At 39.9% G+C, this 26,748-nt stretch overlaps 1 protein-coding gene across 8 annotated transcripts in view; it reads left to right on the top strand.

Annotated features, from left to right (window-relative positions):
* The first annotated feature begins 8,263 nt into the window (after positions 1-8,263).
* ralgapa2 (Ral GTPase activating protein catalytic subunit alpha 2) overlaps positions 8,264-26,748 on the top strand; it is a 105,302-nt gene continuing 86,817 nt past the window's right edge. For 6 of the 8 annotated variants that reach the window (XM_034221999.1, XM_034222002.1, XM_034221994.1 and 3 more), the window contains exon 1: positions 8,264-8,524. In XM_034221999.1, coding sequence (XP_034077890.1) covers positions 8,419-8,524 — 106 coding nt within the window. In that variant the 5' untranslated portion in view covers positions 8,264-8,418. The remainder of the gene's footprint in view (positions 8,525-26,748) is intronic. The other 2 variants (XM_034221995.1, XM_034222001.1) reach the window with 1 other exon arrangement.

Raw genomic sequence — 26,748 nt, 5'->3', positions numbered from 1 at the left:
TTGAGAATCTTCGCGCTGAAAAGTGGGACACCTTGAACTCCTGTAATTTTCAGCCAGATAAAGGCTGCCACAGCACACCATTATGATGTTGAGTAGACACAAAACTCTCATTTGCATGCACTCGTACAGACATCGATCGTCAGCACACACAAGTGGGTTACGACTTTTCTCTTTTATGTCTGTTTCCAGCATCCTTCCCTGTTTACCCTCCGTCCTTCACATTTCTGCATCCTGCTGATGTTTTTGACATGAATGTGTCCTAAACAGAAATAGATCATTAAAGGAGAAAATGCAAGGTTTTGTCACATTTGTTTGTTTTCATCCTGGGCAGCAGTTCAGATACAGCAATGGCTCACAGCCAAAAATGTGCTCTGTCAATTCACAGCAAAGAAAAAAGTGCCGGAAAAAATCTGCATTTGTGAGCACAATACTGTAACTGCAGGGCTTTGGGTGGAGGGTGGAGGCTGCACGTTGTTTGTGTGTGCGTGCACTCTTGTACGCGTGTGTGTGTGTGAGTGTTTGTACGTGTGTGACAGTAGACCTCGCTGAGGAGGACTAGCAATCACTCCATTCAGCATCTGCTGCCACACAGCTCATATTGTCATTCCCCAGTTTAAAGGAACCTTGAGCGGCTTCAAAGATCTTTTCAAAGCCTTAATCCTAATAGGTCGCGGTTTGTTCTGTCACATCAAAAGGGGGGAGAGAGGGAGGTGGGGGGGAATAATGCATTGGGGCTGGCAGAGATTCTTAAGGGCGGAAGATTGGCAGAGGATTTGCAGTGTGCGGAGGACTGAAATCTGAAATATCGGACACAGAATGCCTGCTGTAATAGATATGAAATAGGTCTTCTCAAAAGCATGAAAGGCTGACATTTACAGAAAGTTTGTCATGAGAAGGCCCTTTTATTCCCCTTCGTCTATCTGCGTTTGTACTGCCACCTTGTCCATAGTGGAAATTCGCAAGTGTCACTCTAACAGGTTATAGAATAGGATTGGACTTTTTTTTTACCTGCCTCTTCCCTTTTTTATTGAATGTTTAGAATTTCCAGTGAGAAACCAATTGAGTCGAAGCTATGCAGGAAAACTGCCTTCTGCATGGCACTCCATTTGTTATGCTGGGCTCAGCACTTGTTTCCTGACCCTGTGTCATAGCCAACTGACTTTAACAAATATCATTAGAGGACTTTTTGAGATAAGAAAGCTAGCTTGATAAACAAATATCCCCCCCTTAGTGAGAAATGCTTCGGTGGCATTGTGGATGAGAAAGTTCAAATCCAGTCTGCCAAAGCATATAGTGGGTGTGAGGCATGCTAGACCATAAGTGTCACTTATGTGTTTACTCCTCAGCTCTCTGACAGTTTATCAGCTGTGAAGGTGTCTCTCATGCATTTCACCTGATCGACTCGGCAGACAAAGAGATCCGGCCCGTGTTTCAACAGTGCACAAGTGTCCGGCTAATTAGGTGCTCATGGGAAACCGAGCATTGATTTTCCGTCAGCTTCTCTTCCCCCCAAAAAGAAACTGGGCTGTTTGTCTTTTTCTAATGATGCACCGTGTGCCTCTGATAACAGCGATAAAACAGGCCAGAGGTGTAGAATAAGCAAACCTGGACACACTATACCCGTGGGAACCCATATATAATGTTTAATTGTATGTTTTTTTTTTAAAGACATAGATAAGCAGTGACTAGTGGGACGAAAACAAAGTTTGTCGGGGATGGAAATGGACTGTGTTGTCTGACAAAAAAACACACCTTTTCAGCTCTGTAAAGGCGTGAAATCCCTCTTGTGCTTGTTATTTCACACTCCTGTGGCTCCGACTTGGGCAAGCCGTGGCACGGTAAACAAACAAACACTTGTGAATTCACGCTAACCCAACCACACACATAGCATACTGAAAAGAGGGGATAACATTCTAATGACCTCACATTTTCACACAGAATATAAATCATAGGAACATTTTTGCAAGTTACTCCAAAAAAATGCTGCATTTCTAGCATAAATCTAGGCATAATCTATTATTTTTGTGGAATTATGAAAAGGTGGTTGTTTCCCAAAGCGGGGAACACATGGCTTTGCTGAGCACACAGACAGGGAAATGTTCTGTATAAATAATGGTTTCAGTATCACACTGGACTGTGTGCCAGCCACCTGCTGATCCAGCCACATACAGGTAGAGCCAGCCGGGTGACACGGTGCTGTAGACATGGGCATTCAATCCGCCAGCAAACTAATCAGTAAAAGGGATGAACTCCAAGCTTATCGGAGGGGGTCATGGATGTAGGTGGAGGAGGCAGGGATGTTTTGCACAGCCACAGCGGGGTGACACGGGTCCCAGAATGGGTAAATTCACCAATCTCAATGTAGGAGGTTGGGAGAGCACAACCCTCGAGGAGGTGAAGGAAGCTGTGCTGCCTACCACCCCCACATCACCTGAACACCTTCAGCTTAACTATGAAATCATGAATGCCCGGTTCACTCGCCTTGAAATGGATATCTGGCAGCCACTGTACGATTGGTAATAGGCGTTTGTGCGTCTAAATACAGTATCATGACAGAAAGCACGGTATACCATGACTGAAGAGTGTTGGAGTTTGATACCAAATTCTCCCCAGAAGGAAAACCTTGAATCCCATACTACAGAAGCATGCTCAAGTATTGCATTGTCTTTCGAGCGCTACCCTGTTAGAAAAACAATTAATTTCACAAGATAAATGTCTGCCTTTGAAATGCAGGTTGTTTCTAAATTCAAGAATGTTCCTTTGCCTCGGCAGAGCGACGCACCCCGCTGAATGGAGGCATTATTTCAGCTCCTTAACTGATCACCGCTGGAAACCGTTCTGTATCAGCATTTAAAGGTACAAGACTGTAATTTAGGAGGTAATTTCACATCTTAACAGAATCCAATTAAAAGCACGGACATTTCAATTAAACGTCCCCCTGGCTTGTCGCTAAGGTGTCACACCACAAGTGAAATTGGAATCAGATTACGGCGAGAACCTGAAGAAGTATTTCCCAGCACAATAAGGATCACGCATTCCAGATAGAGACCCCTGTCATGCATACTGCTGGATGAAGAAAAAAATGGCCTTTCCTTTGCCAACATTAGTCATTTAATTCTCCCTCCTTATTAATTTCACAGCAGATTACCTGAGAAGATACAGAATGCTGTCAGCATAGAGTTTTAATTAAGTATGGGTTATGCTGCTATGAGTGCCTTATATGAAACTGCTGCCTTATAATGCTCTTGTTTTAATTACTTCAGAGTGCCCCCTCATTAACCTCCATGGAGATGTGCTCCAAACTACAGTGTGCATTACAAACACTAGATTCAGAAATCACTTGTATCCATATACAGAGCTTCATAATTGTAGCGTTTGAACAAATAAAAGGCGAGAATTTCATACAAGAACACAAGATTTTTCCTCACTTTGCTGTTTAGAAAGGCGTGCACATTTCTAGGCTCCAAAATAATGAATATAGTGCTTTGAACTTGTTAGATAAGGTTAGATAACCTTGGTGGCTAAGGGCACCATGACGACCCCTGGTGGGAGCTTAAATATAAATGGCAGCTTCTTGTTTGTGTTATTTGTAGAAAAAGATTTTAATAAATAGGATTCATTTTTCTAATATAAAATGTATTTACTGTAACATCACAATGGGGCAAAATATATTTAATTAATGGCGTTAATTTATGTAATTTGAGCAATATATATTTATAATTTTTATTTTACTCATACAAATATTGTGAACATAAAAAGATAGCTTCCGTGTTAGATACTAAACGCCCGTGTTCCCGGTTGAGTCAATCGCAGATTGGTTTTGTTTCATGGTTTCATTGCTTTGTAGCTCATCTATGTCAAGCAGCTGTGGGTGGTCTCACAGCCAGGAGAATCAGCAGCCCTGTGGACATTTCCCCTTTTGATCCTTTTCATCCTGAAGTTTCTGAATGGTCCAATATAGATTTTTTTTTTTAAAATGCTCAGAGAGTGGGGCTCCTATTCACAATATTCTGAACTGTGCCACTGTCCACCCCCAACACCTTAATGTGGTTTAACAGGATACATTAGCTTTTAATGGCACTTAATTGTACAAAAAGGAAATCCATAACCACATAAGGAGAAAAGTCAAGTATTTCCAAGCTCTTTATAAGAACAATTTAGAGCAGACAAGTGCTTTTCAAACATTGGATTGGAATCAGTCCGACAGCCTGGTCATGAGAAGGAGGGTCTGCATTTGTGATGCTGCAGTGCCACCATTTGGTCATGATGAGGGCTTCTCTTCTCTGCCAGGCCCTGGAAATTGGCAATTCTAGGCCTGCATGAAAAAAAGAATGAATTATGCTGGTTCATACACTGGAAATCCCATTTTGAATGAAATGATCTAATTCAGAAATAATGTCACAGTTGGCACCGTAATTGTCTTATTGGGCACTGAAGTATCTTTGAGAAAGCAGTGTATGGCCTCTACGGTGAGCTATAAAGTTGAATTGTCGCAGCCTATGGTGTATTATTTCAGAAATGGGCTGAACCCTGAAAATACTTCCAGGTGCAGGATTAGAGAGAGGAGAAAAAAATGCACTTCCATTGTTATTGTTGATAGATTATCGTAGGTCCAAGCCATTTTAGATAATGAGCAATAACCTGCACTTCAAGAACAGGGGAGCTTTGCCAAGAAGGAATGGTGATTACAATCAATTAAGACTCGTGACAAAGCACCAACAATAACCCTGTGTCTGTGTATGTGTGTGGGCTTGTGTTTTATTCACGCATCCTTCCAAACTACCCTGTTTTGTGTAATCAACATCTGTTGTGACAGGCAACCTCCTCCTTTCTCAGAATGGCCCACTTCAGATAATGAGTGTCATACCAAACTGCAGGGCAAAGGCTGATTTGAACACCTCTTTTTACTCCTCCTCTTTGGCCTCCGCTCTCACTACCCTCTGTTCGCTCTCCTATCATTCAAGACATCCATTGTGCAGAACCTTGAAAAAGAAAGAGACAATAAGTCTCACAACATTGTCAGTGTCTCAATATGTGGGGGTGGTAAATGAAATAAAATACAGTCTGGTTTCTTTGTTGAGGGCATACCAATCTTCACAGTCGACTCGTCAACACTGACATTGTTGCTTTTATTTTACTTTAACAGTTGAGTTATTCAAACAAAACCTAATTATTTATTATCCTTCTTAAATGTTTCTTGATTATAGTTTCTCTTTGTTGCCATTTTTAATTAAGTTTCATACATTTTTTTGATGAGCACCCTATTTTTCCAGGCCTGCACATTCATTTAATTTAATTTAATTTCAAACCTTTATTTAACGAGATTGGTCCCATTGAGATCATAGATCTCTTTTTCAAGGGAGACCTGCAGCTTAGGTTCCACATGAAACATAAAACAATAAATGACATTATACATTATATTTACAGGATACATTTACATAGTAACATGCATTGTTTATTGGTAAAAATATTCAGACCCTCAATGATAGGTGAAGCTTTTAATGGTATGTTTATTTGCCTCATATTACCAATGTTTTAGGCGCCACCTCCTGGTCAATTTGGACATTCCAGAATCTCATGTGGAGTCTCATTTGAGGTTTTTGTGAGTACAATACATACAAAATGTAGCTATTCCTATATATATAAAGACATTATCTTATAATAGGAAGTCTTAAAAAAACTGCAGGATTGCATAATGTGATATTTGATAGGGGGAACAGTTATGAAGATATGTTTATTTCTCTGCATTAGTTTAAGTCTAAAAAGATTTCTCAGTCACAAAGTTCAACTCTACAGTCTAAGCTCTGTCTTTAATGGGATGTGTGTATAATGTGTAAATAAAATGATTTTCCCCAGCTAAGCCTCAAAATTAATTGCCTCTAAAATAAGACAGATAGGTTCAGACAAGCGAAAGTGTGAGATTGCACCAAATGTCAACTTGTTTGGGGTTGATTAACGGATGCATCCAATTTCTTCAAATGTAAGATTCATCTCAGAACATAAATGCCTTTTTACATTCCCAAGATGGAATTTGCTGTCTGCATAACCATGTAAAATAAATAAATTTGAAATCCATTAAAGTCATGAGCACACTGAACTCTGTTCAATTTACCATAACCCCGAGTTTACTATAACTGCAGGAGAGCTCTGATATGTAAAAGCAGAGCTTGTATTCTTATTTTAATTAATCAAAACCTCCAGTTTTAAGTGTCAAGTGGCAACGGCTTGAGTGAGCAGTGAAGCTGTTCTACCTTTTTTCTCTTTGTAAGTGTCACCATAGTGAAGTGGAGTGGTGATATCAAAAACTACAGGTTTCTTTCATCTGGAAGTTAGGTTCCTGGTTCATTCGTAAGTGCATTGTAACAATTGGTGCTCTTAGCTTTGGATAATATTCCCAGACACTCAGTATTTTTAATAAAGGCTTTGACTATAAGTTGAAATGGGTTGTGAGCTGGAGTTAAATACAGTATGATGTAGTTAATACATAGACATTGATGTGCATTTATACAGCATGACCTAAGTGAGTTGTACCCTCATACTGCAGAATATTGTATCAGATAGAACACCTACTATTAATACAACTTAATCCTGCAGACACATTACTGTATACCTAGTTATACACAACACTGGTGGAGAGAGTATTCACATCCTTTACTTCATTGAACGTTTTGATACCACACTAATACCACACTTTAAGTTAAATTATCGCATTAAAATGTTACACAAGTAATAGTAAGTAGCTAAGAATAACCAGGAAAACCTTCCATCATGTAAAGAAACAGTACTTAAAGCAGAAAGTTATAGGAGTGCATCAACACAAAAGCAATTTTAATATTGTGATGGCTCTAAAATAAAACATGTTTTAAATATTTGTAAGTCCTATACTATTTTGTATAGGACTACTTCTTATAACTATGTTCAATATCAATTCATTAGCTAAGTTTTTCCTCCATTATTAAAAAGTCCTGTCAAATAAAGGTGAAATACAAAGTATAATATTTAACACTAAAAAATTGTGGAGTAGAAGTAAAGGAAAGTAGTAGCAGGAACAAGAGAAGAATACTCAGGCAAAGTACAAGTATGTTCAATTTGTACCTAAGTGCAGTACTAAAGGAAATGAGTAACGTTCTGCCACTGGGAATCAATAACAGTAATGGTGACTGTTCCATTTAGAGCTAACATGTAGCAACTTGCACAATACCAGACCTCTAGAACTGAAATAAATGGAATGCAGCCATCGTTAATGTTTAGAATTAAATCTGTGCTTGCCATGCTATGACAAGTCCAAATTTCAGCACAGTACTTTTTATTGTAGCTCTTAGAGAAACTGAAGTCTAGAGTGTAAATGATTAATGCATGAGGGCATTTACAGAAATGTAACTCATTATTACTATTTCTAAGATTTAAAAAAATGCTCTAAAAAAAGCCTGGTTCCAGCTCCTAAAATTAAAACATTTGCTTGTAGTACGTCTAAAGTAAGTACATTTTGTTTGCGCTTTTCAAGGCCTGCAACTTGTAAAATTGAAACAGATTCGAAAAATCCATATAACTAAATAAGCAATACAACAGCCTTTATTTATATATATATATATAGTATAAGCAGTTTGGCTCTTTGGGTTTAGGAATTTCTAAAAGGCATTGTAATGTTTTTTCCTGGTGTATATCAAAAGTAAATCTGCACGTTAATCAATAATGAAAATTATCTTTATTTGCAGAGTTATCCCTAACATAAAATAAACATCTAATCCAAAATACGTGGGCAAGGCAATTTCCATTAAAAGTAATATTTGCAAGTCTCCTTTCCATTCATTTAAATACTGTTGTTCCCTGTGATTTGTGTTTTACTATGTCAAACACCAGGGGGCGCTTGGGATCTATATTTACTACTAGACCCCAACCTCCTCTTATTAAACCTCTATTGTAAGAAGTAATTGGAATCGATAAGTCCCCGTTTAAGACTAAAGATGGGCGCCAGACTTCAACCTAAAGTTAACTGCATGACAGTGCACTCAAGCTTTTGTTTCTCTTTTTTTAAGAGGCAATAGTGTGGCACTCTATCAAACGAACCCCACATCTTCACAATGCAACAGCTTGAGCATAAACCAAAACTATATTGCCTAAATTGAAAGGTGAAATTACTTATTAAAATTCACAAAAACAAGCCCCCCTCTTAGTGCAAGGTGCAACGGGTATAAACAAGGAGGCGTATTCATATAATGTGACCACTCCTCTCTGTCAGGCTGCTCTTCCGTGTTTACACTTTACACACCCACAGAAAACAGGACACTAGCGGCCGTCGGACGAATGTTTACCGAGCAGGCATAGAGTGGTGGTGAGGAAAGTGACAGTCACACTGGAGGCTCGGTGTATGGTGAAGCACAGGTGATTTCAGCCTTCACGGTTGCATTTTACAGCGGAATGTTCACTCGAAGGGGGCATGGAGACGTCAAGAAATCTACACAGAAAGTTCTGGACCCAAAGAAGGATGTACTGACCCGGCTGAAACACCTGCGGTCACTGTTAGGTGAGCGAAATGTCACCGTGCTTTTGATGCTGCATCGCCGAGGCTTAGCTAGTCGTGCTAGCTAGCCGACAGCTAACGTCAAACAAGGCGTCAGGTTAGCTGGCTGGCTGTCACTACGGTTATTTATGCAAGCTACCTGACATTTAATTTCAACGGGCAGCAAAAACTACCTTCCTAATTTGAAGTGTTTGCAACTCACCACATGTTTTCATTGATTGTTTTACGTACAAATATCGGGCAAGTGGCACTGTGATAAGGCATGAATGCTAGCTGCTGTGAGCTAGCACCCCTTGTGGCTAACTAGCAAGCCAATGCTAACTGATGCTGCCTTGTCAGGGCATCATTTAGAAGCAGATACCCACTACAACCTTTGTTGTCATTTTAGTCCAACGTCTCCCTTGTTGTTTTAAAAACGTAGTAAGTGCACCTGTGTGACTTGACACATCACAAACACATAACACGTGTTATACTTTAGAATGAAATGAGAATATAGCTTTCCCCTAGCTGTTTTCATATCAAGCTAATGTGAAGTTACTCTGTCCTAGAGATATTTAATTAGAAAATGTAATGTAAAGAAAGCATATTGGTAATGTCCTATGTTTTTTTCATTAGACAAGGAAGTGCAGTAGGTTATGACAGTCATAAAACAGACTGTTGTGTGGCTGTTGTTCCAACCCTGTCATCCTTCACTATTATAATGGAAAGAGACATGAATGTGCTCTCTAGTGCTGACTTGTGCTGCCATCAGAGTTTTCTGTTACACATAATGGAGGCAATTTCCCATCCACCTTCATGGTTTCATTCATTGATCAATATTACTATACCACTATGAGTCTCATTGCCAAATCCACTTTCCACTGCAAAACATGCAAGTAGAAGGCAGGAGACATGCTGAAGTCGTTTATGTCTATTATGTTTTGCTGAAATAAGTCAACATGACTCAAAATCAGCATTAACAAATCAGAGAGGTATATAGAACTCTAAAGCACAACATTTGTTGTCTTTTGGAAATGTTTATGTTTCATTGCATATTATTGAAGACTGTTACAAACAGCACCTTTATTGTACTGGAGACTGTAGCATTTGTATGTACACACTTCTGCTATTCTCATTGTACCACAGATACAACTGGGTCAGGGTACTTTGGGAAAGTGTGGAGAGGAGAAAAAGTTGACTGGAGGGAATTGTGAGATATGGATTCTGTATAAGCGCAACCCACTGTATGTGAAGTGCTTTCTATCCATTGTAGGTCAGGTATTATACCGTAGAGTTTCTATCTCGTAAGGTTGGACGTCTAGGTAATGCAGTTTAATATGTAGACTTATAAACCTATTATGTATTTGTACTTACACTATAATGGAGAAATAATACTCTGTAACTATTAAAGCTTTACGTTTTTTACAATATGTTTTGATGTTTACTAAAATATTCAAGAATAGCATGGTTTAAAAATGAATTGGTATAACTTGATTCCTTACCCTTTGTAGGAGCCAATTAACACTGTGGGTATAAAGGTAGGAACCTATATTTGTGGTTAGAGGTTCCGCCGGATATTTCTCACTGATTGATTTTGATAAGACTACCTTTTAATTGATCTTCAAAGTGTGAAAGTGAAGTTGGGTTTGCAGAGGAAGTCTGCGGAAACTAAGAATCACTCTTGCAATAAGGTACTTTTTAGATGGATTCAACTATTAGTCTTGACAGGTGCATGCTTGCACTAGACTGTGACAGCCAGTATACAACTTTTTGAAGTTGACATAGAGAGATCTCTTTACTATCAGCACACCTTCAATGTCAAGACTAGTAGAACCAAAGTAGAGGTCAATACCGAGCGTGACATCGCCTCTGTGTTTTTCTTTCCCTCATGTGCAGTTAAAGATAAGGCGGGTCTGTTTGTCCAGTAGCTGATAGAAGGGCCAACGTGTTAATGTCACCCTGCCTCCCTGATTTCACGTGCTTTCAGCTAAGGAAGGACTTCCTCCTGGTGCTGCTGCTTCCTGTGTGAACAGGAAACAGTGATGAGAGATGGGACTGCTGTGGAAGTCACTACAGGGACTTGTGGAAATATAGCTGACTCCAATTAGTTGCTGGCAGTGTTTGGTATTTTTGGAAGCCCTACTATTCCATATATGTAGGAGAAGGATTTAAAGTAAAGCTGTCAGTCAGGCTGACATCCCTCATATTATTATTACAAAATGGTAACAGCTATAGTGTGTTTCAGTAACAATAAACTAAGCCTTCTTCTCCTGCTACAGGCAGAACAATTTAGGGGCTCCACAATTGTGCACACATTAGTTCATAACTTGAGTTTTTGGCAGTTGACAGTCCAAATTCAGCTTCCTTTAAGCTACACACATTTGTTGTCAAATGTTTTGCAAGTTATTTTCTCTGCCGTTTTGTAGTACTAGGAGCAGAAATGTGTTCAACCAGCTCATGGAGACTAGTCATAGTGTCAGAGGTATTGGAGTTGAAAGGGCAATCCGTGGTCTGGGCTGTTTTCAGAGCCGGCCTGTATTGGTTTTCTGCTCACTGAGCAGATCGGTGGGATCGAGTGTGAAAGCTGCTGCATGTTAATTTGCCGGTCATGCCTGGCTGGATTTGGCTGAGGTTGTTAATTACAGCAGCGCAGCAAACCACCTGATCTCTCACTGCTGCTCTCGGCGGAGGCACAAACTGCTATTCCTCTGGCTGTTTACTGTTCAAAGTCACTCTCAAGCTCAGTCCCACAACTCATTCTGTATTCGTTGTTGCATACGCCTATCCCAATTACCTTAAAAAAGCCTGAAGTGCATGGTCCAAACTCATTTCAACTCTCACTAATTTAATTGTAAACAGGAGGGTTTGCCTGGGGGAATTCCCATTGATTCCTGGAAGAGATTGAACCTTTTTTCACTTGTTCCCTTTACAGAGCGGTCAGAGTGCCAGGTCAGTTTCTAGCCAGTGCTGCTGGAGCAAGTGGATTCAGTAGGCCTTATTATCATGGGCCCTCTGTTTGTAGGACAAATAACTTTGACCCCTGATCAACTGAATAGAACAAACTATATCCTAAGGGGCTATTGTTTGTTCTCTGTTATTCTCTTCAACTGCTGTAAACAAACTCAGACCTGTTGTTGATCTGCATGGGAATAACAGTGCAAGTGTTGTCAGTGACAACAGTCAGGTGTGTTTGTCTTTTGTAGGTGTGTGAGTTTGTTGCCAAAGGTAATGTTTTCAAAGGAAGCGCTGTACTCGTTGTTTTTTAGATGAATGAAATATAGTGTCATTACTCCAAGTGTTGCTGAGGTCCGGGTGAACCAACAGCGCTGCTCATATCAAAAGAAGGTGAAGCATCTGAGGAAACAATGAGCACAACACTGGCTCAAGCGCTCTCAACAAGGTCCTCTGTGTGGCTGAAGTAAAGGCTGAGATCACTCGACTTCTGACTCTCCCCTTTTGTAGCACACTCGGGTTTGACTTGTGAACGACTTCAGCCTCTTAGCGTCTTTTATCCAACACTTTGTAGGCATGATGTCGACACTTAAGTGTTACAACCACCAGAGTAAGCTATCACAAATGGCTTTTATTACCTTTTTCTTTTATTCCGTTCAGGCTATCAGATAACTGAAGTTTGGGTTCTAGTGTTCTGTTTCACAACACAAGTCGGGCCTATAAAACGTTCTTTTAATTTAGACTCTTTTATGCCAAAGTTATTTACATAAAAATATATTCTGGTTATAACATACATCATTCAAAGTCGTATGACATTTCTTTCTTGAGTGGAAGGCAAGAAATATATAATTGAGTGTATAATGTGTTGTTGACACTGTCAATAGCTATAGAGGCCAAGTTGTTTGCGATGAAGGCAGCAGAGAGGCCACTAACAGGTGTTTGTCTATCACCATAACAGATTGTGCCATTATCGCCCAGGTGTTTAGCATCTTCTTACGAGATCTGTAGAGCTGCTTTGGATGGAGCTTTGAAAAAGAAATGAGCAATCAGCCACAGAATCAGCTGTTGAATAATAGTGATGCAAGGTTACACAATGTAAGCTTGTATTGTCATTTGTAAATAGCTTTATAGAAGTCTTTCCCTGACTACATTTACCGCTGCTTAAGTGTTAGTTGAATTGTTTCCAATGGCTTACAATGAGTGAACACATTAGACACAGAGTTCCTAAATAGAAAGCCTACTTGCTCCTACCCAGCCTGAGATGAGACACGGTATGTCGTTTTCATCATTCACCTACAGCTCATGAACCTTTTACAGATGGCACATTTTGCTGGTGTTTGTTGTTGTTGTTGTTGTTGTTGATGACTGCTAACAAAACAATTCTGCTGCTCAAAATGAAAGCCTCGGGTTCATATGTTGGCGCTTTATGAGAAAAGCATTGTAAATAGAAGTTGCCAGGCACCTCTGCTGTGTATTCTTGTCAGAAAACATCTTTCCCTTTATAGTAGGATTTGATATTGTTTAAAAGTAGGTACAGTACATTTAGTTTTGGAATATTTAGCCGTTTTTATGACCTTTTTTTAATGGGATTAACACACCGGTTTAGATAACTGGTTCGGGCAAGGTGTTTGGAACAAAACGGCTACACTAACTGTTTTATATGTATTATGCCTGCTAGTAAGGAAGCATATGTGAAGCTTCCTCTAAACTGGTGCCACTGTCAAGATAAGCATCATGCACTATAAATACAAGTCCTCTTCTGCAATCCATGGGCCATTACAATTGCAAACTATGCCATGATAAAAGCAAGGAAGAAGTTATAGCATACTATATGTAATTATTAGTGCTACCTCATTGTGTATCTGACTGGTGTTGCGTGAAAGCTACAAATCAAATGAGTAAAAGCCCTGATTAGTTAACACGTGTTGCAGGTGTGTCACTCTGAGTTATGGGTTCCTTTGGTATTTGTTATGAAAGCACAAAAGGGTTTTTTATCATCAGTCTCCATCAAAAAGCACACTGTTATGTTCTGGAGCTTGCATGACTTAAATGTGAAGTATTTATGCCTCGTAGACATCCTCATTTCTACTTAATATGTATAAAGTACACATTACCCATTAGACGTTAACTTACAAATAGTTGAAACAGTTTTTACCTAGTATTTTATGGTTAAAGATGTATTTCCATGAGGCTACTAGGCACATGAATTATAAAAACATTGTTAACCCAAGGATGTTTTTGTCTTTCTAAAAAGCTTTAGACGAGGTTTCTGTTTCCAGCCTGTGTTATAACTGTTATGTGTTCCAGAGCGTCCTTCAAACTCTTTTCAGATATGATAATTATCACATGGTGTTGAATGAATGGCTTTTTTCTCTGATCTGTTGGCTCGCTAGAGATAGGAGGACACCAGCCCTCAGTGTTCTGCTGCGGAGGATCCGTGCGATTGTACATGGTGAAGGGAAACCAGTTGGTCTGGTTGCTCTGTTTACCTGTCCTGCCCGAGACCTGCAGATTACTGTGACACCACTTGTTATCAAGACTTGATCTCAAAGTGGATTTGATTTCATGCTGCCTTTCTGAATGCCCAAGCTTCTGCTAATCTGTGACGGATTTCCAGGTTTAGAGCCAACAAAACAAATAAACACTTAGCTTTGGCTTATAGTATTAAGGCAACGCTACGCAGTTGTTAAAGAGCAACATTCAGGGTGGCTGGTGAAATACTGGCTGATGAAAATATTATACAGTCTTGGACTTGAAACGGTTTTTCCGGTAAACAATTGTGTCTTTCGTTAATATTTCCCTTCTGTTAGCCTCTACTGTATGTGGCCTTTAAAAGTGAGGGATCATCTGAAGTTGAAAGGCCATCAAGAGTGATACAAATGTTTCTATATCATTTTGTTTTCATTTGAAGTGCTTACGACCTGGTCTTCGATGATTTCAATGTTTTCTCCGGACAGTGGGGAGTGATTGAAGTTGGTCAAACATAATGCTCCAGAGAAACAGGAATTATTACTAAGCTATGCCATCACTAACAGAAGTTTGATTTGAAATGCTTCAGGCTCCATTTACTTGAACTATCACCTGTTTGCATTGTAACACCAGCAAATCAACATGAAGTGCAAGATTGAGCTACTGTAAGTTTTACAATTTTAAATTAAACATCAAAATAATATGTAGGTAGATTTTCTTTGCACTTTGTCCATGTGACCTTGCATTATGGTGAATTTTAGCTTCATTTTTTTTGTTACCTTTTCTAGAATGTGAGATAAATCAGGGTACAAGGAAGTGTACATTGAAACTAAATTGCTTAGTGTGTCCATCCATGAGTCATTCTCCCCTCCGTCTAAGTAAGTGCGATGATCAGAAGGACTAGTTTCACAGTGTAACAGATGTAACCCCTGCATTGTTAAAGATAAGGCTTTCAGTGCTACCTGAAGAGGAAGAGTGAAAGTCGTCAGTTCAGCAGCTCTTCAGTGCTAAGCGGTGGAGATAAGCCACTCTCCGCTGTGTGAGCTCAGACTGGGAGAAGGTCAGGCTTTGCCAGTTCTACCATGACTCCTTCACACTGTGCTCAGTGCACACCCAAAGTCCCCAATCTGTCACACAGCGAGACAGGCTGCAAGTGGAGAGGCCTTCGTGGAGAGTTTGGCACAGTGGCACCATCATTTCATTATGGGCAGCATAAGGGTTGTGATTGTGAGAAATGCCCCTTCGTAAACATTCTGAACCCGAATCAAAAACTTCTGATGAAGCTGCTCTGCTGTAGCATTTATCCTGAGGTTGTTATTCCTACTTGAGAGTACCCTGTTAAATGTTTTAAATAAGGTTGAGTTATTACCACCTGTCGTACTCTTTTTGAATTATAACCCATGCTTTGACTCTGTCAACTCGGAGAGAGCTGCATGCCATTACTTTAGCCTGGCAGCATGTAAATCACTCTTTGTTTTTCTCAGGGAGGATGATGCATTGCATGGACAAGCCAGTTATAAATAGTTTCTCCTGACCAGCTATGGCGCCTCAAAAGCGGGTAGACCACTACAGTCTTACATGGATGTTTTTCAGAATCAAGAAATTAGCTATGCAGCAAACTGAAAGCTTTATAAGTTAAACCCAGTGAGGTGCGCGTCCTGCATGTCTGACACATTAAAACCACAAAGGACGCTGTAACCTCACCATCACACCCTATTTATCCCTGATCATCATGCACCAGATTCATATCAAATGTGTGTGTTTGTGTGTATTGTCACATGGTAGTACTACCAACATCCAAGCTTTCCTATGGCATGGCGTTTGAGTTGGTTTTCGCTATGCTGGAATGGGTGTACGTAGATGGGAGGTTGTTTTAAGATCTGAAGGCCTCCTGCAAGAGTTTTCTGTCTTTTTATTTTAGTGCCAGAATTTGAGGATAGCTCTTTTTATAGCCTTAGTCAAGTTTCATGTTTTTAATAAATTATTTGACATGTAATTCTTTAATTTTTTTATATCACATTTATTTGAGAGGAAAAAAAGATTTAGATGTTCATTTATTTACATTTCCGATACATTTCACACACAGGTTTGATGACACCACAGTTTGTCAATAAAACGACATATAATTGCAAAACCTACTAAATTGTGTACGGTACCCTTCCATGGGTCTAGGGCAGTGCTTCTGAGTATATTGGTAACATTTCACATTTTTAATTAATTAATTAATTAAAGTAAATCTCCGCAATGGAGCGAGCTTAATTTTCAGCCCAGGGCAACACGTTCATCACACGTGTTGCCACTTGTTTGTACCATTTTCAGGAGATTAGTAATCTGTTCTTACGGAGCCCTGGAGGGTTCATAGAGAAACAAATAAATACAACGTGGCCACGTTTTACTTTCTCGTGCGCACGCTTTAGTAACTCGTGCGCACGAGTTACTAAAGCGTGCGCACGAGTTACTAAAGCGTGCGCACGAGTTACTAAAGCGTGCGCACGAGTTACTAAAGCGTGCGCACGAGTTACTAAAGTGTGTGTGTGTGTGTGTGTGTGTGTGTGTGTGTGTGTGTGTGTGTGTGTGTGTGTGTGTGTGTGTGTGTGTGTGTGTGTGTGTGTGTGTGTGTGTGTGTGTGTGTGTGTGTGTGTGTGTGTGTGTGTGTGTGTGTGTGTGTGTGTGTGTGTGTGTGTGTGTGTGTGTGTGTGTGTGTGTGTGTGTGTGTGTGTGTGTGTGTGTGTGTGTGTGTGTGTGTGTGTGTGTGTGTGTGTGTGTGTGTGTGTGTGTGTGTGTGTGTGTGTGTGTGTGTGTGTGTGTGTGTGTGTGTGTGTGTGTGTGTGTGTGTGTGTGTGTGTGTGTGTGTGTGTGTGTGTGTGTGTGTGTGTGTGTGTGTGTGTGTGTGTGTGTTCCAGGGCTCCGTAGTTCTAGAAAAACGATGTGTTCTTTTTTTTTAGATTTCATGAAGCGTATAAAACAAAGAATGGATGTCTTCTATGAACATGTATCCATGCTGGAAGTAGATTGAGATAGAGATGATGCATCCAATGAAGCATTGCATGAATCAGAGGCTGTTGTTGGGGCTGCAAAAATGTATTTTTGTTTTGTAGGCAGGCCATGCAGGCCAGCCCGATTTTTACAAAAAAAGCCCAGGCGAGCCGAACATGTGAAAAAAGGGCTTAGACCTCAGAGAGTTGAACTTGGGCCTGCGACCATAGTTTTACTGTATTTTGTTTTGAAAATCCACAGCGGAGGTTTGTGTCATACTACATGCATGTGTTTTGCATATCTCTCAGCAGCCAACGATCTGTGAGTCTGTTGGCTCGGACATAAACTCCGTAATAAATGTAGTCTACATTTCATAAGAGGTGTAAAACCTGAGCTTTTTAAATCGCATTTGAAGGAAATGCTTATATAATCTGTAGTTGTATTTGTATTGTTGATTTTAATGTGTGAACGAGGCGATATAGAGAAGGTTAAGCTGTCATTATTAGGCTGTAATTTGTTATATACTGTTGGAATGGTAAGCAGGCCTATTGCTTTTGGATATTTGGGGAGTTAGGGGGTCCGCGAGTGTTTTTTTTATTGGTTAAGTGGTCCATTTTTCTATTTTGCACAAAAAATTCTTGCATTAATGTCAATTTATGTTCTGTGGACTGTTTTTAAATACATTATTAACCAGCACTTATTAATACTGTGACTTAGTTGTATACCCCGTTTATCTAGGCCATTTTTAGTTTTATGTCACACTGTGGGACTGCGGGAAGCGGTATCTGGAGATTTCTGTATGTATAACACATGTAGAAATGTTGGCAATAAAGCTGACTTTGACTTGGTATGAAAAAGTTTGAGAAACACTGGTCTAGGGAACTCACTCCATTGAAAAGCTATCAACATCACTGTAAACCAGTCTACTGTCAACACTGATAGAGAAAACTAAACGAATGAGCTCCAATCGACCCCCTGATAAGGATCATCCATTTGTCCCAGCGAGGGCTGAATTAATTATGATTGACATCTCCAGACTGGCACAGCTTGCAGCATGCTTAACATTACGAGAAGCAGCTGTGTGTTATCAGGGCCTCAAATGAGGCTCATACAGCTTGCTAACTATTGTAACTCTGTAACAGAATCATGTGACAGACTTGCCATCCTCAGCTGGTTTTGACAGATGTATGATTAAAGTTATTTGACTACCACCTGACCCTGCCACCGGTCATAAAGCGCTGTATGTTGCTGATCTGTTTCCTATTTTCTCTCTGACAACAGAAAGCTGATATAATATATAGTATATACAATATAGTGTCCATAACACATTTAAGTATTCTATTTGAACTTGTTGTAGTTAAGGTAAAAATATAAGGGATAGAATGAGGCTACAACTATGTATTTCGTTTTTGTTTTGTTTTAAATGAAAAGCATCTTAATGTGTTCGCCTTCTTTCATAAAAAAAGAGGTGACATTTCAAATAGAAAAACTGTAACTATAAAAACTATAATTTTGGAACTGCAGTACTATCAGTGTGCCTTGTGCAGTCTCCTGCATGCATATCCCCAGAATATTGCCAAAAAGAAAACCACAAAGGAACACTGCTCTCTAATCTTTGGATTGATCCATCTCTTGGAGTCCCTTTTAAGTTGGTTGTTCTTTGTTTCGATAGGACTATCTAAAGAGGAAAGTGCCATCTATGGCGCATCCATCAGCCTCCACATTAGCTACCACCCCCGTGTCTCTTCTCCTATGTGTTGGCAGCCTCCAGGCCTCCCTCTGTCGAGACTGTTAAAGAGTCCTCTGTGTCTGATCTGAGCGCACTGCCAAAGACACATATCAGTCTTTTCTCTCTCTTCATCTCCTTTCTGGCAGGAATGCAGTGCACCTGCAGAGTAAGCTAACCAAGAGCTAATGCAAATGAGCGCATGTCTGATCAAAGCTCGGAGTAGTTTGAGAGTTGACGAGGCATATAAATGATCCGCTTCAGGCGGTATAAATGACATGCATTGTAAGTTGCCCAGGGGGTTAAACAGGGTTTGACACAACCTTTTGAACAGTTCATGTGAGTACTTAATATGATATGTGTTGTATGCTGATCAAGTTTGAACAGTTTGATTTTGTGTAATGTACCATAGGCTTCAGCTGACAAATGACCTTCACCCGTTTGGCTCACAAGCCCAATGTATACACTGCTGTGTGCACTCCCTCCGTGCTCGCTGGACAAACCCAGTTTAGTCCATTAAACTAGCAATAGAGACACTAATTATTCAGTTTAAGCTTAACATAATTCTGCTTGCCCGGCTGAATAATTTCTCCATCTTACCATGTGTAGCTTAAGGAAATAGTTTTGCACTAAAGGCACGCCGCAGGGTTACAGTTTATGATATTTTTAAAATCAGCGGTTCAATCCACCCTTGGCCCAAGGAGTCAGAGTGAGACCCTTAGTGACGTGGTGACATCTAAAATATCCAAATTCTGTTTATCCAGCCAGGGGTTGGAAAATAAAGTCTTTGCACTGAGTGGGATATTCTTTTCTTTTTTTGTGTGGACATTTCTTATATCTCCTTTCACATAACATGTTGAGAAGACGCTGTGTTTGTCTGCCCATCACCATATTAAATGTTTGCCCTCCGCCCTGGCTGCACGCTATTATTTTCCAGCTGGTCCTCTTACATAGGGGTTGGAACATCTGCCCTTCTCTGACAGTTAGGAAACGTATCACAATGGAGAACAGTGTCAGCCAACTCAAAGCTGCCACACACTAGCTGCCCTGCTTCGTGTGTTTATTAAACCCACTAAGGAAGATTGCAGGTCTCCGCATCATTAAGTTATCACTGTCAGCAGTATCTAGGCCATTGTTATATCGTACAGTCTTTCATCGGTTAACAATAAGACTGACTTAATGATCCCCTTGCCAAATAGTCATTTCAGTTTACTGTAATTGATGGGATATAATGGGAGTATTTAGCTCTTGCCAATAAAAGTACTAATTACTAGGGATAGCATTTGTGGCATCCATTGACCCTTAGGTTGTTGCTGATCTTTTCTCAGCATCCCTCTATTCATTCTCTTTTCCCTTTGTATTTGTTCCTCAGATCTCTTCTTTCGAAAAGAAGTGCTATTATGTGTGAATCACATCCCTGCGTGTTGGCATTAGCTTCCTCAAACACAGAGCTTCTGAACACAAGCCATCCGTTCATTCAGCTCCAGTCACCAGCAGTGTTAAGAAGACACATGGTTTCCTCCCACCATAACAGCTCTCCACAGCTGCTGTTCATCCAACACCCTCCTCCCCTCTTTGACATGAGAGTCCTGCGGACAGAGGGGTGTCAATTGAAGGACACAGTTATCTAGTTGGTCTCAGAGGATACAGTGTCATCCCCTGTATTCCCAGAGCCCAGAGAACAGGTTTTGTCTCTTTATGTCCCCCATGCCGTTACCTGAGAAGTCACTGAAGCCCATTGAGCAAAGGGCCTGGACAGATACAGTTAACAATGGTGACAACTTCATCCTTTCAGTCAACTGTTTCCTTTCACGACAAAAAAAACTTCAACCAGAGATAGCTGGGGATAAGTGTGTTTAGTTGCTGCCACAGCAACAGACATTTTATATAGAGTTCTTTAGTTCCTGCTGGCTTAATGTTGTTACAGTTGTGAATGCTTTCACATAACCATTACATTTCATTTAGCTGACGCTTTTATCCAAAGCGACTTACAATGAGTACAATAATCATAAAGATACAAACTCAGAACAATAGGAAAGGAAACATGCAAGTGTAGTTGCTTCAAAAAAGCCAAACCATTGCAAGTGCTGGTGCATTAGTTTCAAAGCACGAAATCCTTAAAGTAGTACAGTTATTATTTGTGTGTGTTTTGGTTTGAATGGCCAAGGTACAAGCATTACAGGTGGGTTGTCAGTCTGCGGAAGATGTTTAGACTTTCTGCTATCCTCTTATCATTTGGGAGCTCTTTCAAACATTTTGGAGCCAGGATAGCAAACAGGCGTGCTACTGTCCTTGGGTCCATCTTGCAGTGAGGGAGTAGCAAGCCCATAGGCTGATGCAGAGAAAATACCATGAGCTGAAGTGTATGGTTTAACCATGTCCTGGATGTAGGCAGCACCATATGCATTCCTTCACTGCACGGTAGCCCAGACCCAGAGTCTTGAAGACCCGTATTTGGGCCGCCAGTGTGGTGTGAGGGAACTTAGGTAGGTTTAAAACCAGTCAAACTGCTGTATTTTGAATTAGCTGAAGAGGTCGCATGGCACTTACAGGTACATCTTCTGTGAACTTGAGGTAACAGCTAATTTATTTGCCTTCATGTTGTTATCCACTATTTTTAGCATAAACAATCAATACAAGAACTCTGAAATATTTGTAATTTTCAAGCAATTGGTTACCAAGGAGGAAGAGGTTGTTTAATTTGGCCTTGTTTGGTATATTGCCTGTATACAAGCAGATGGCTTTGCTTATGCATGAGGATTAATGCTCACCTTTGACTCTCTGACATACTTAACGCAGCCTGGACAGAAACCTGTCAATGCATATCATCCTTGAATTTTAACATGTCTGACCATTAGGGTTGGGAACCGAAACTCGGTTCCAGATGAGAACCGATAAGAAAATGCTGGGTACCGGGTACCCATACAAAATACACAATGTTGGTTCTGCTTAACGGTTCCTAAACGCGGTAGACCCTGTATTCCACCGGGTCCGTCTGCGCTGTGGTGACCCGGTGGAATACAGGGTAGGCGGACTGGCCATCTGTATGAGGGGCCGTACAGGCCGTAATTCATACTGGTCCTCTCACGCACATACATTCTCCTTATACATACATACATTTTCACTCTTACACACATATATTCTCCTTTCACATACACACATTTTCACTCTTACACACATATATTCTCCTTTCACATACACACATTTTCACTCTCACACACATATATTCTCCTTTCACATACACACATTTTCACTCTTACACACATATATTCTCCTTTCACATACACACATTTTCACTCTTACACACATATATTCTCCTTTCACATACACACATTTTCACTCTCACACACATATATTCTCCTTTTACATACACACATTTTCACTCTCACACACGTATATTCTCCTTTCACATACACACATTTTCACTCTCACACACATATATTCTCCTTTTACATACACACATTTTCACTCTTACACACATATATTCTCCTTTTACATACATACATTTTCACTCTCACACACGTATATATTTACTCACACATTCATACATTTTGCTCTCATATTATCATATTTCAATGCACACATTCATATATTGTCACTCACACATTAATGCATTTTGTTCTCATATTCATATATTTTAATGCTCATATTTATACATTTTGCTCTCATGCACATTCATTCAATGTTTACATTTAATATTATAAATAATATATGCATGCCTGTATGTATGAAGACAATATGTGTATGCAAGAGAAGAATGTATGTATGTGTGAGAGAAAGTATAGTGGAAACGGAAGGAGTATGGTTGAAACGGAAGGCAGGTCATTATCGCGCTGTGATTGGCTCAGAAGGTCGAGTGGGGCGGGCTCATGTTCAGAACTTCGGATTCAAATCAACATGACGGAGGGAGATGAATCCGTGTATCTACGGACCATTTGTTTTTCTTTATTAAAAAAGTAAACGGAAGAGCGTCTGAGAGGCGTTTTTGCCCTTTTGCTTGTTACCTTACTAAATGGTCTAATGGTCATTGTAGCGAGGGGGCAGGGGGGGTCCGAGAAACTCGCGGAAGTGATTTCAAAACAAAAGCACTCGTTTGCTTGGAACGGTGATATTATAAACAAGGGGAAACTAGGGGAATTTTGCGATCACAACGAAAACGGCCAAGACACACATTGAGCCCATAAAATGAATGTTATACAGCGGTTCTGCACTGCGGTCACCTCAGCCGTCTCTCGAGTTTTTTTTTTCAAATCAGCAGCTCTTTTTACCCCTGCTATATTTGATGATCGATACAAATATTTGTTACCACAAGTTCTCAATAAAAGTGACACTGTTGGACTCGGTACTACTTGGACTACTACCACCAAGTACAATAAAGTAGCCTACTTTTACTGTGTACTTTTTTGAGTAATCCTTTGTCAAACTCCACCCATGAGTACAAAAAATCATTTTATCTTTCATCAAAGAGGACAGAAAACATGCATTATTGTACTCAGGAGGGGAGTTTGACAGAGTATTACTCAAATAGTACACAGTAAAAGTACTTCATTGTATTTGTGGTAGTTTAACAAGTACTGAGTCCAACGGTACCAATTTTATTAAGAACTTATGGCTAAAAATCGTTTGATCCCTCATCAAATATAGCATAAGCTCTTGTACTACCGTCAGCGCCGCTTCTCTGCGATTACCGTAAAGACGCTATTAATCGCGCACTCAAAAATGAAGAGCTGCTCATTTGACCAAACAAATGCGAGAGACGGCTGAGTTGACCGCAGTCAGTATCATTAAGAACTAATGGTAAAATTGTCTTTTTATCATTCATCAAATATAGCAGAAAACATGCATTATGTAGGCTACTATGGAGGGGACTTTGACAGAGGATTAGGCTACTCATAAAGTAGGCTACACAGTCAAAGTAATTCATTTTATTTTTGGTAGCAGTCAAACTAGTACCGAGTCCAACAGTGTCACTTTTATTAAGAACTTGTGGTAACAAATATTTGTATCGATCATCAAATATAGCAGGGAAAGAGCTGCTGATTTGAGAAAAAAAAACCTCGAGAGACGGCTGAGTGACCGCAGTGCAGAACCGCTGTATAGTTTAAATCTCCTAACAATGTTGTCCATTTTAGACACAGGCTTATTATATGTACAGCCCTTAATAACGTTCATTTTATGGGCTCAATGTGTGTCTTGGCCGTTTTCGTTGTGATCGCTAAATTCCCCTAGTTTCCCCTTGTTTATAATATCACCGTTCCAAGCAAACGAGTGCTTTTTGTTTTGAAATCAATTCCGCGAGTTTCGCGGCGCCCCCTCCCCCCACTGACCATTAGACCATTTAGTAAGGTAACAAGCAAAAGGGCAAAAACGCCTCTCAGACGCTCTTCTATGGGCATAGATATGTCTCATAATTATTTGTGTGAACATAAAAATAATTTGTGTGTAAATATGTGATTTGTAAATGTAAAACAACATCCACAAATGCATTTAAAAGATTAGCAAACTCACAAATACATTTGCAAGTGTAAAACGGATCTGCAAATACGTTAAATATGTTCACAAATAAAAAAAAGATCTGTGAATATCTCTTTAACATTTACACCTTTCGATCAGGCATTTGTGAATCCATTTTGTATTTGTGGACCAAAAATGCGCTTGCGGATCTCAAATCTCTGTTCACGGATCGTCTTTTTACACACACGGAATTTTGAGACATATTTTCTGCCGGTCTCGGCTAAAATCTACTCGTGTCACTCGGTTATTTTCGGAAACCACGTGATGGCCTGCTGATGACGACATTTCCGCATGATTTCAAAGTAAGAGCATGATGGTTTGTTTAATGCTCTGTTTTTGTATTATAATGAACAGCGGAACGTTGGATGTATTCTTCATCACCATAACCCTGACCTAAATACGGTGCTTTTCTACAGATTACTTTATTACTGCACTGGTAAGGTACAATTAGGCCGATTAATAAGATGTAAAGTGCTTTGTAACTTCGACCCGCTTGACTGAATACACAACAAACAATGAAGAAAGAGTTTTATCTGGGCTGTTTCGCTGCCAGCTGCTCCCCCGGGACCCGAAAGTGGCGTATAGCCTGCACTTCAACATCAACGAAAGTGCTCGATATATGCTATATTGAACCAATAACACAAACTAACTGTATCACTATAACATGATGGTGATGGTGATGGTGATGAAGAATGCATCTAACGTTCCGCTGTTCATTATAATACAAAAACAGAGCATTAAACAAACCATCATGCTCTTACTTTGAAATCATGCAGAAATGTCGTCAACAGCGGGCCATCACGTGGTTTCCGAAAATAACCGAGTGACACGAGTAGATTTTAGCCGAAACCGGCGGAAAATATGTCTCAAAATTCCGTGTGTGTAAAAAGACGATCCGCGAACAGAGATTTGAGATCCGTGAACAGAGATTTGAGATCCGCAAGCGCATTTTTGGTCCACAAATACAAAATGGATTCACAAATGCCTGATCGAAAGGTGTAAATGTTAAAGAGATATTCACAGATCTTTTTTTTATTTGTGAACATATTTAGCGTATTTGCAGATCCGTTTTACACTTGCAAATGTATTTGTGAGTTTGCAAATCTTTTAAATGCATTTGTGGATGTTGTTTTACATATACAAATCACATATTTACACACAAATTATATTTATGTTCACACAAATAATTATGAGACATATCTATGCCCATACTCTTCCGTTTACTTTTTTAATAATAAAAAAACAAATGGTCCGTAGATACACGGATTCATCTCCCTCCGTCATGTTGATTTGAATCCGACGTTCTGAACATGAGCCCGCCCCGCTCGACCTTCTGAGCCAATCACAGCGCGATAATGACCTGCCTTCCGTTTCAACCATACTCCTTCCGTTTCCACTATACTTTCTCTCACACATACATACATTCTTCTCTTGCATACACATATTGTCTTCATACATACATACATACATTCGTCTCTTACATACATACATTGTCTTCAGGCATGCATATATTATTTATAATATTAAATGTAAACATTGAATGAATGTGCATGAGAGCAAAATGTATAAATATGAGTATTAAAATATATGAATATGAGAACAAAATGCATGAATGTGTGAGTGACAATATATGAATGTGTGCATTGAAATATGATAATATGAGAGCAAAATGTATGAATGTGAGTGTAAATATATACGTGTGTGAGAGTGAAAATGTATGTATGTAAAAGGAGAATATATGTGTAAGAGTGAAAATGTATGTATGTAAAAGGAGAATATATGTGTGTAAGAGGACCAGTATGAATTACGGCCTGTACGGCCCCTCATAAGTTCCTCCCTGACTTCCATCACTTTCTCTCTCTCTCTTTCTCTCTGCCTGTCCTGTCTCTTCCTTACCAAAGCTGAGCTTCGACTGACGTAGTCTTTTCATTATATCTGAGTCAGTGTAAAAAGAAAACAATACAATGTTATATCTTCAATGTTTTACTCAAATTGAAATGAAAGAAAAGCATTACAACGTTTGTTAAAAGGTAATCCTTCTGACATTGGATGAATGTAATTAACTTTAGCTCTCTAGCTAGTTTATTCATGCAATTTAACCCAAAGTATATACTATAGCTGCAATATAAGTTAGTGTGCATGTTGTCGGACGTCCACTGACTAACGTAGAGCGTTCACACAGGATCTGCTGGTCATATGATGTCCTGATGAACAGAAACACAAGCAGCCCGCTGGACTCAGATCTCTCATCACTCTTCCTCTGGACTCACATCTCTAGATACCCTCATCACTCTTCCTCTGGACTCACATCTCTAGATACCTCATCACTCTTCCTCTGGACTCAGATCTCTAGATACCTCATCACTCTTCCTCTGGACTCAGATCTCTAGATACCTCATCACTCTTCCTCTGGACTCAGATCTCTAGATACCTCATCACTCTTCTCTGGACTCAGATCTCTAAAATACCTCATCACTCTTCCTCTGGACCCAGATCTCTAGATACCTCATCACTCTTCCTCTGGACTCAGATCTCTAGATACCTCATCACTCTTCCTCTGGACTCAGATCTCTAAGATACCTCATCACCCTTCCTCTGGACTCAGATCTCT

This window comes from Gymnodraco acuticeps, unplaced genomic scaffold (assembly GCF_902827175.1).
Source record: "Gymnodraco acuticeps unplaced genomic scaffold, fGymAcu1.1, whole genome shotgun sequence".
Lineage (NCBI taxonomy): Eukaryota > Metazoa > Chordata > Actinopteri > Perciformes > Bathydraconidae > Gymnodraco > Gymnodraco acuticeps.
Note: the sequence above shows the minus strand (reverse complement) of the source record. Positions and strands in the feature narration are given on the sequence as shown.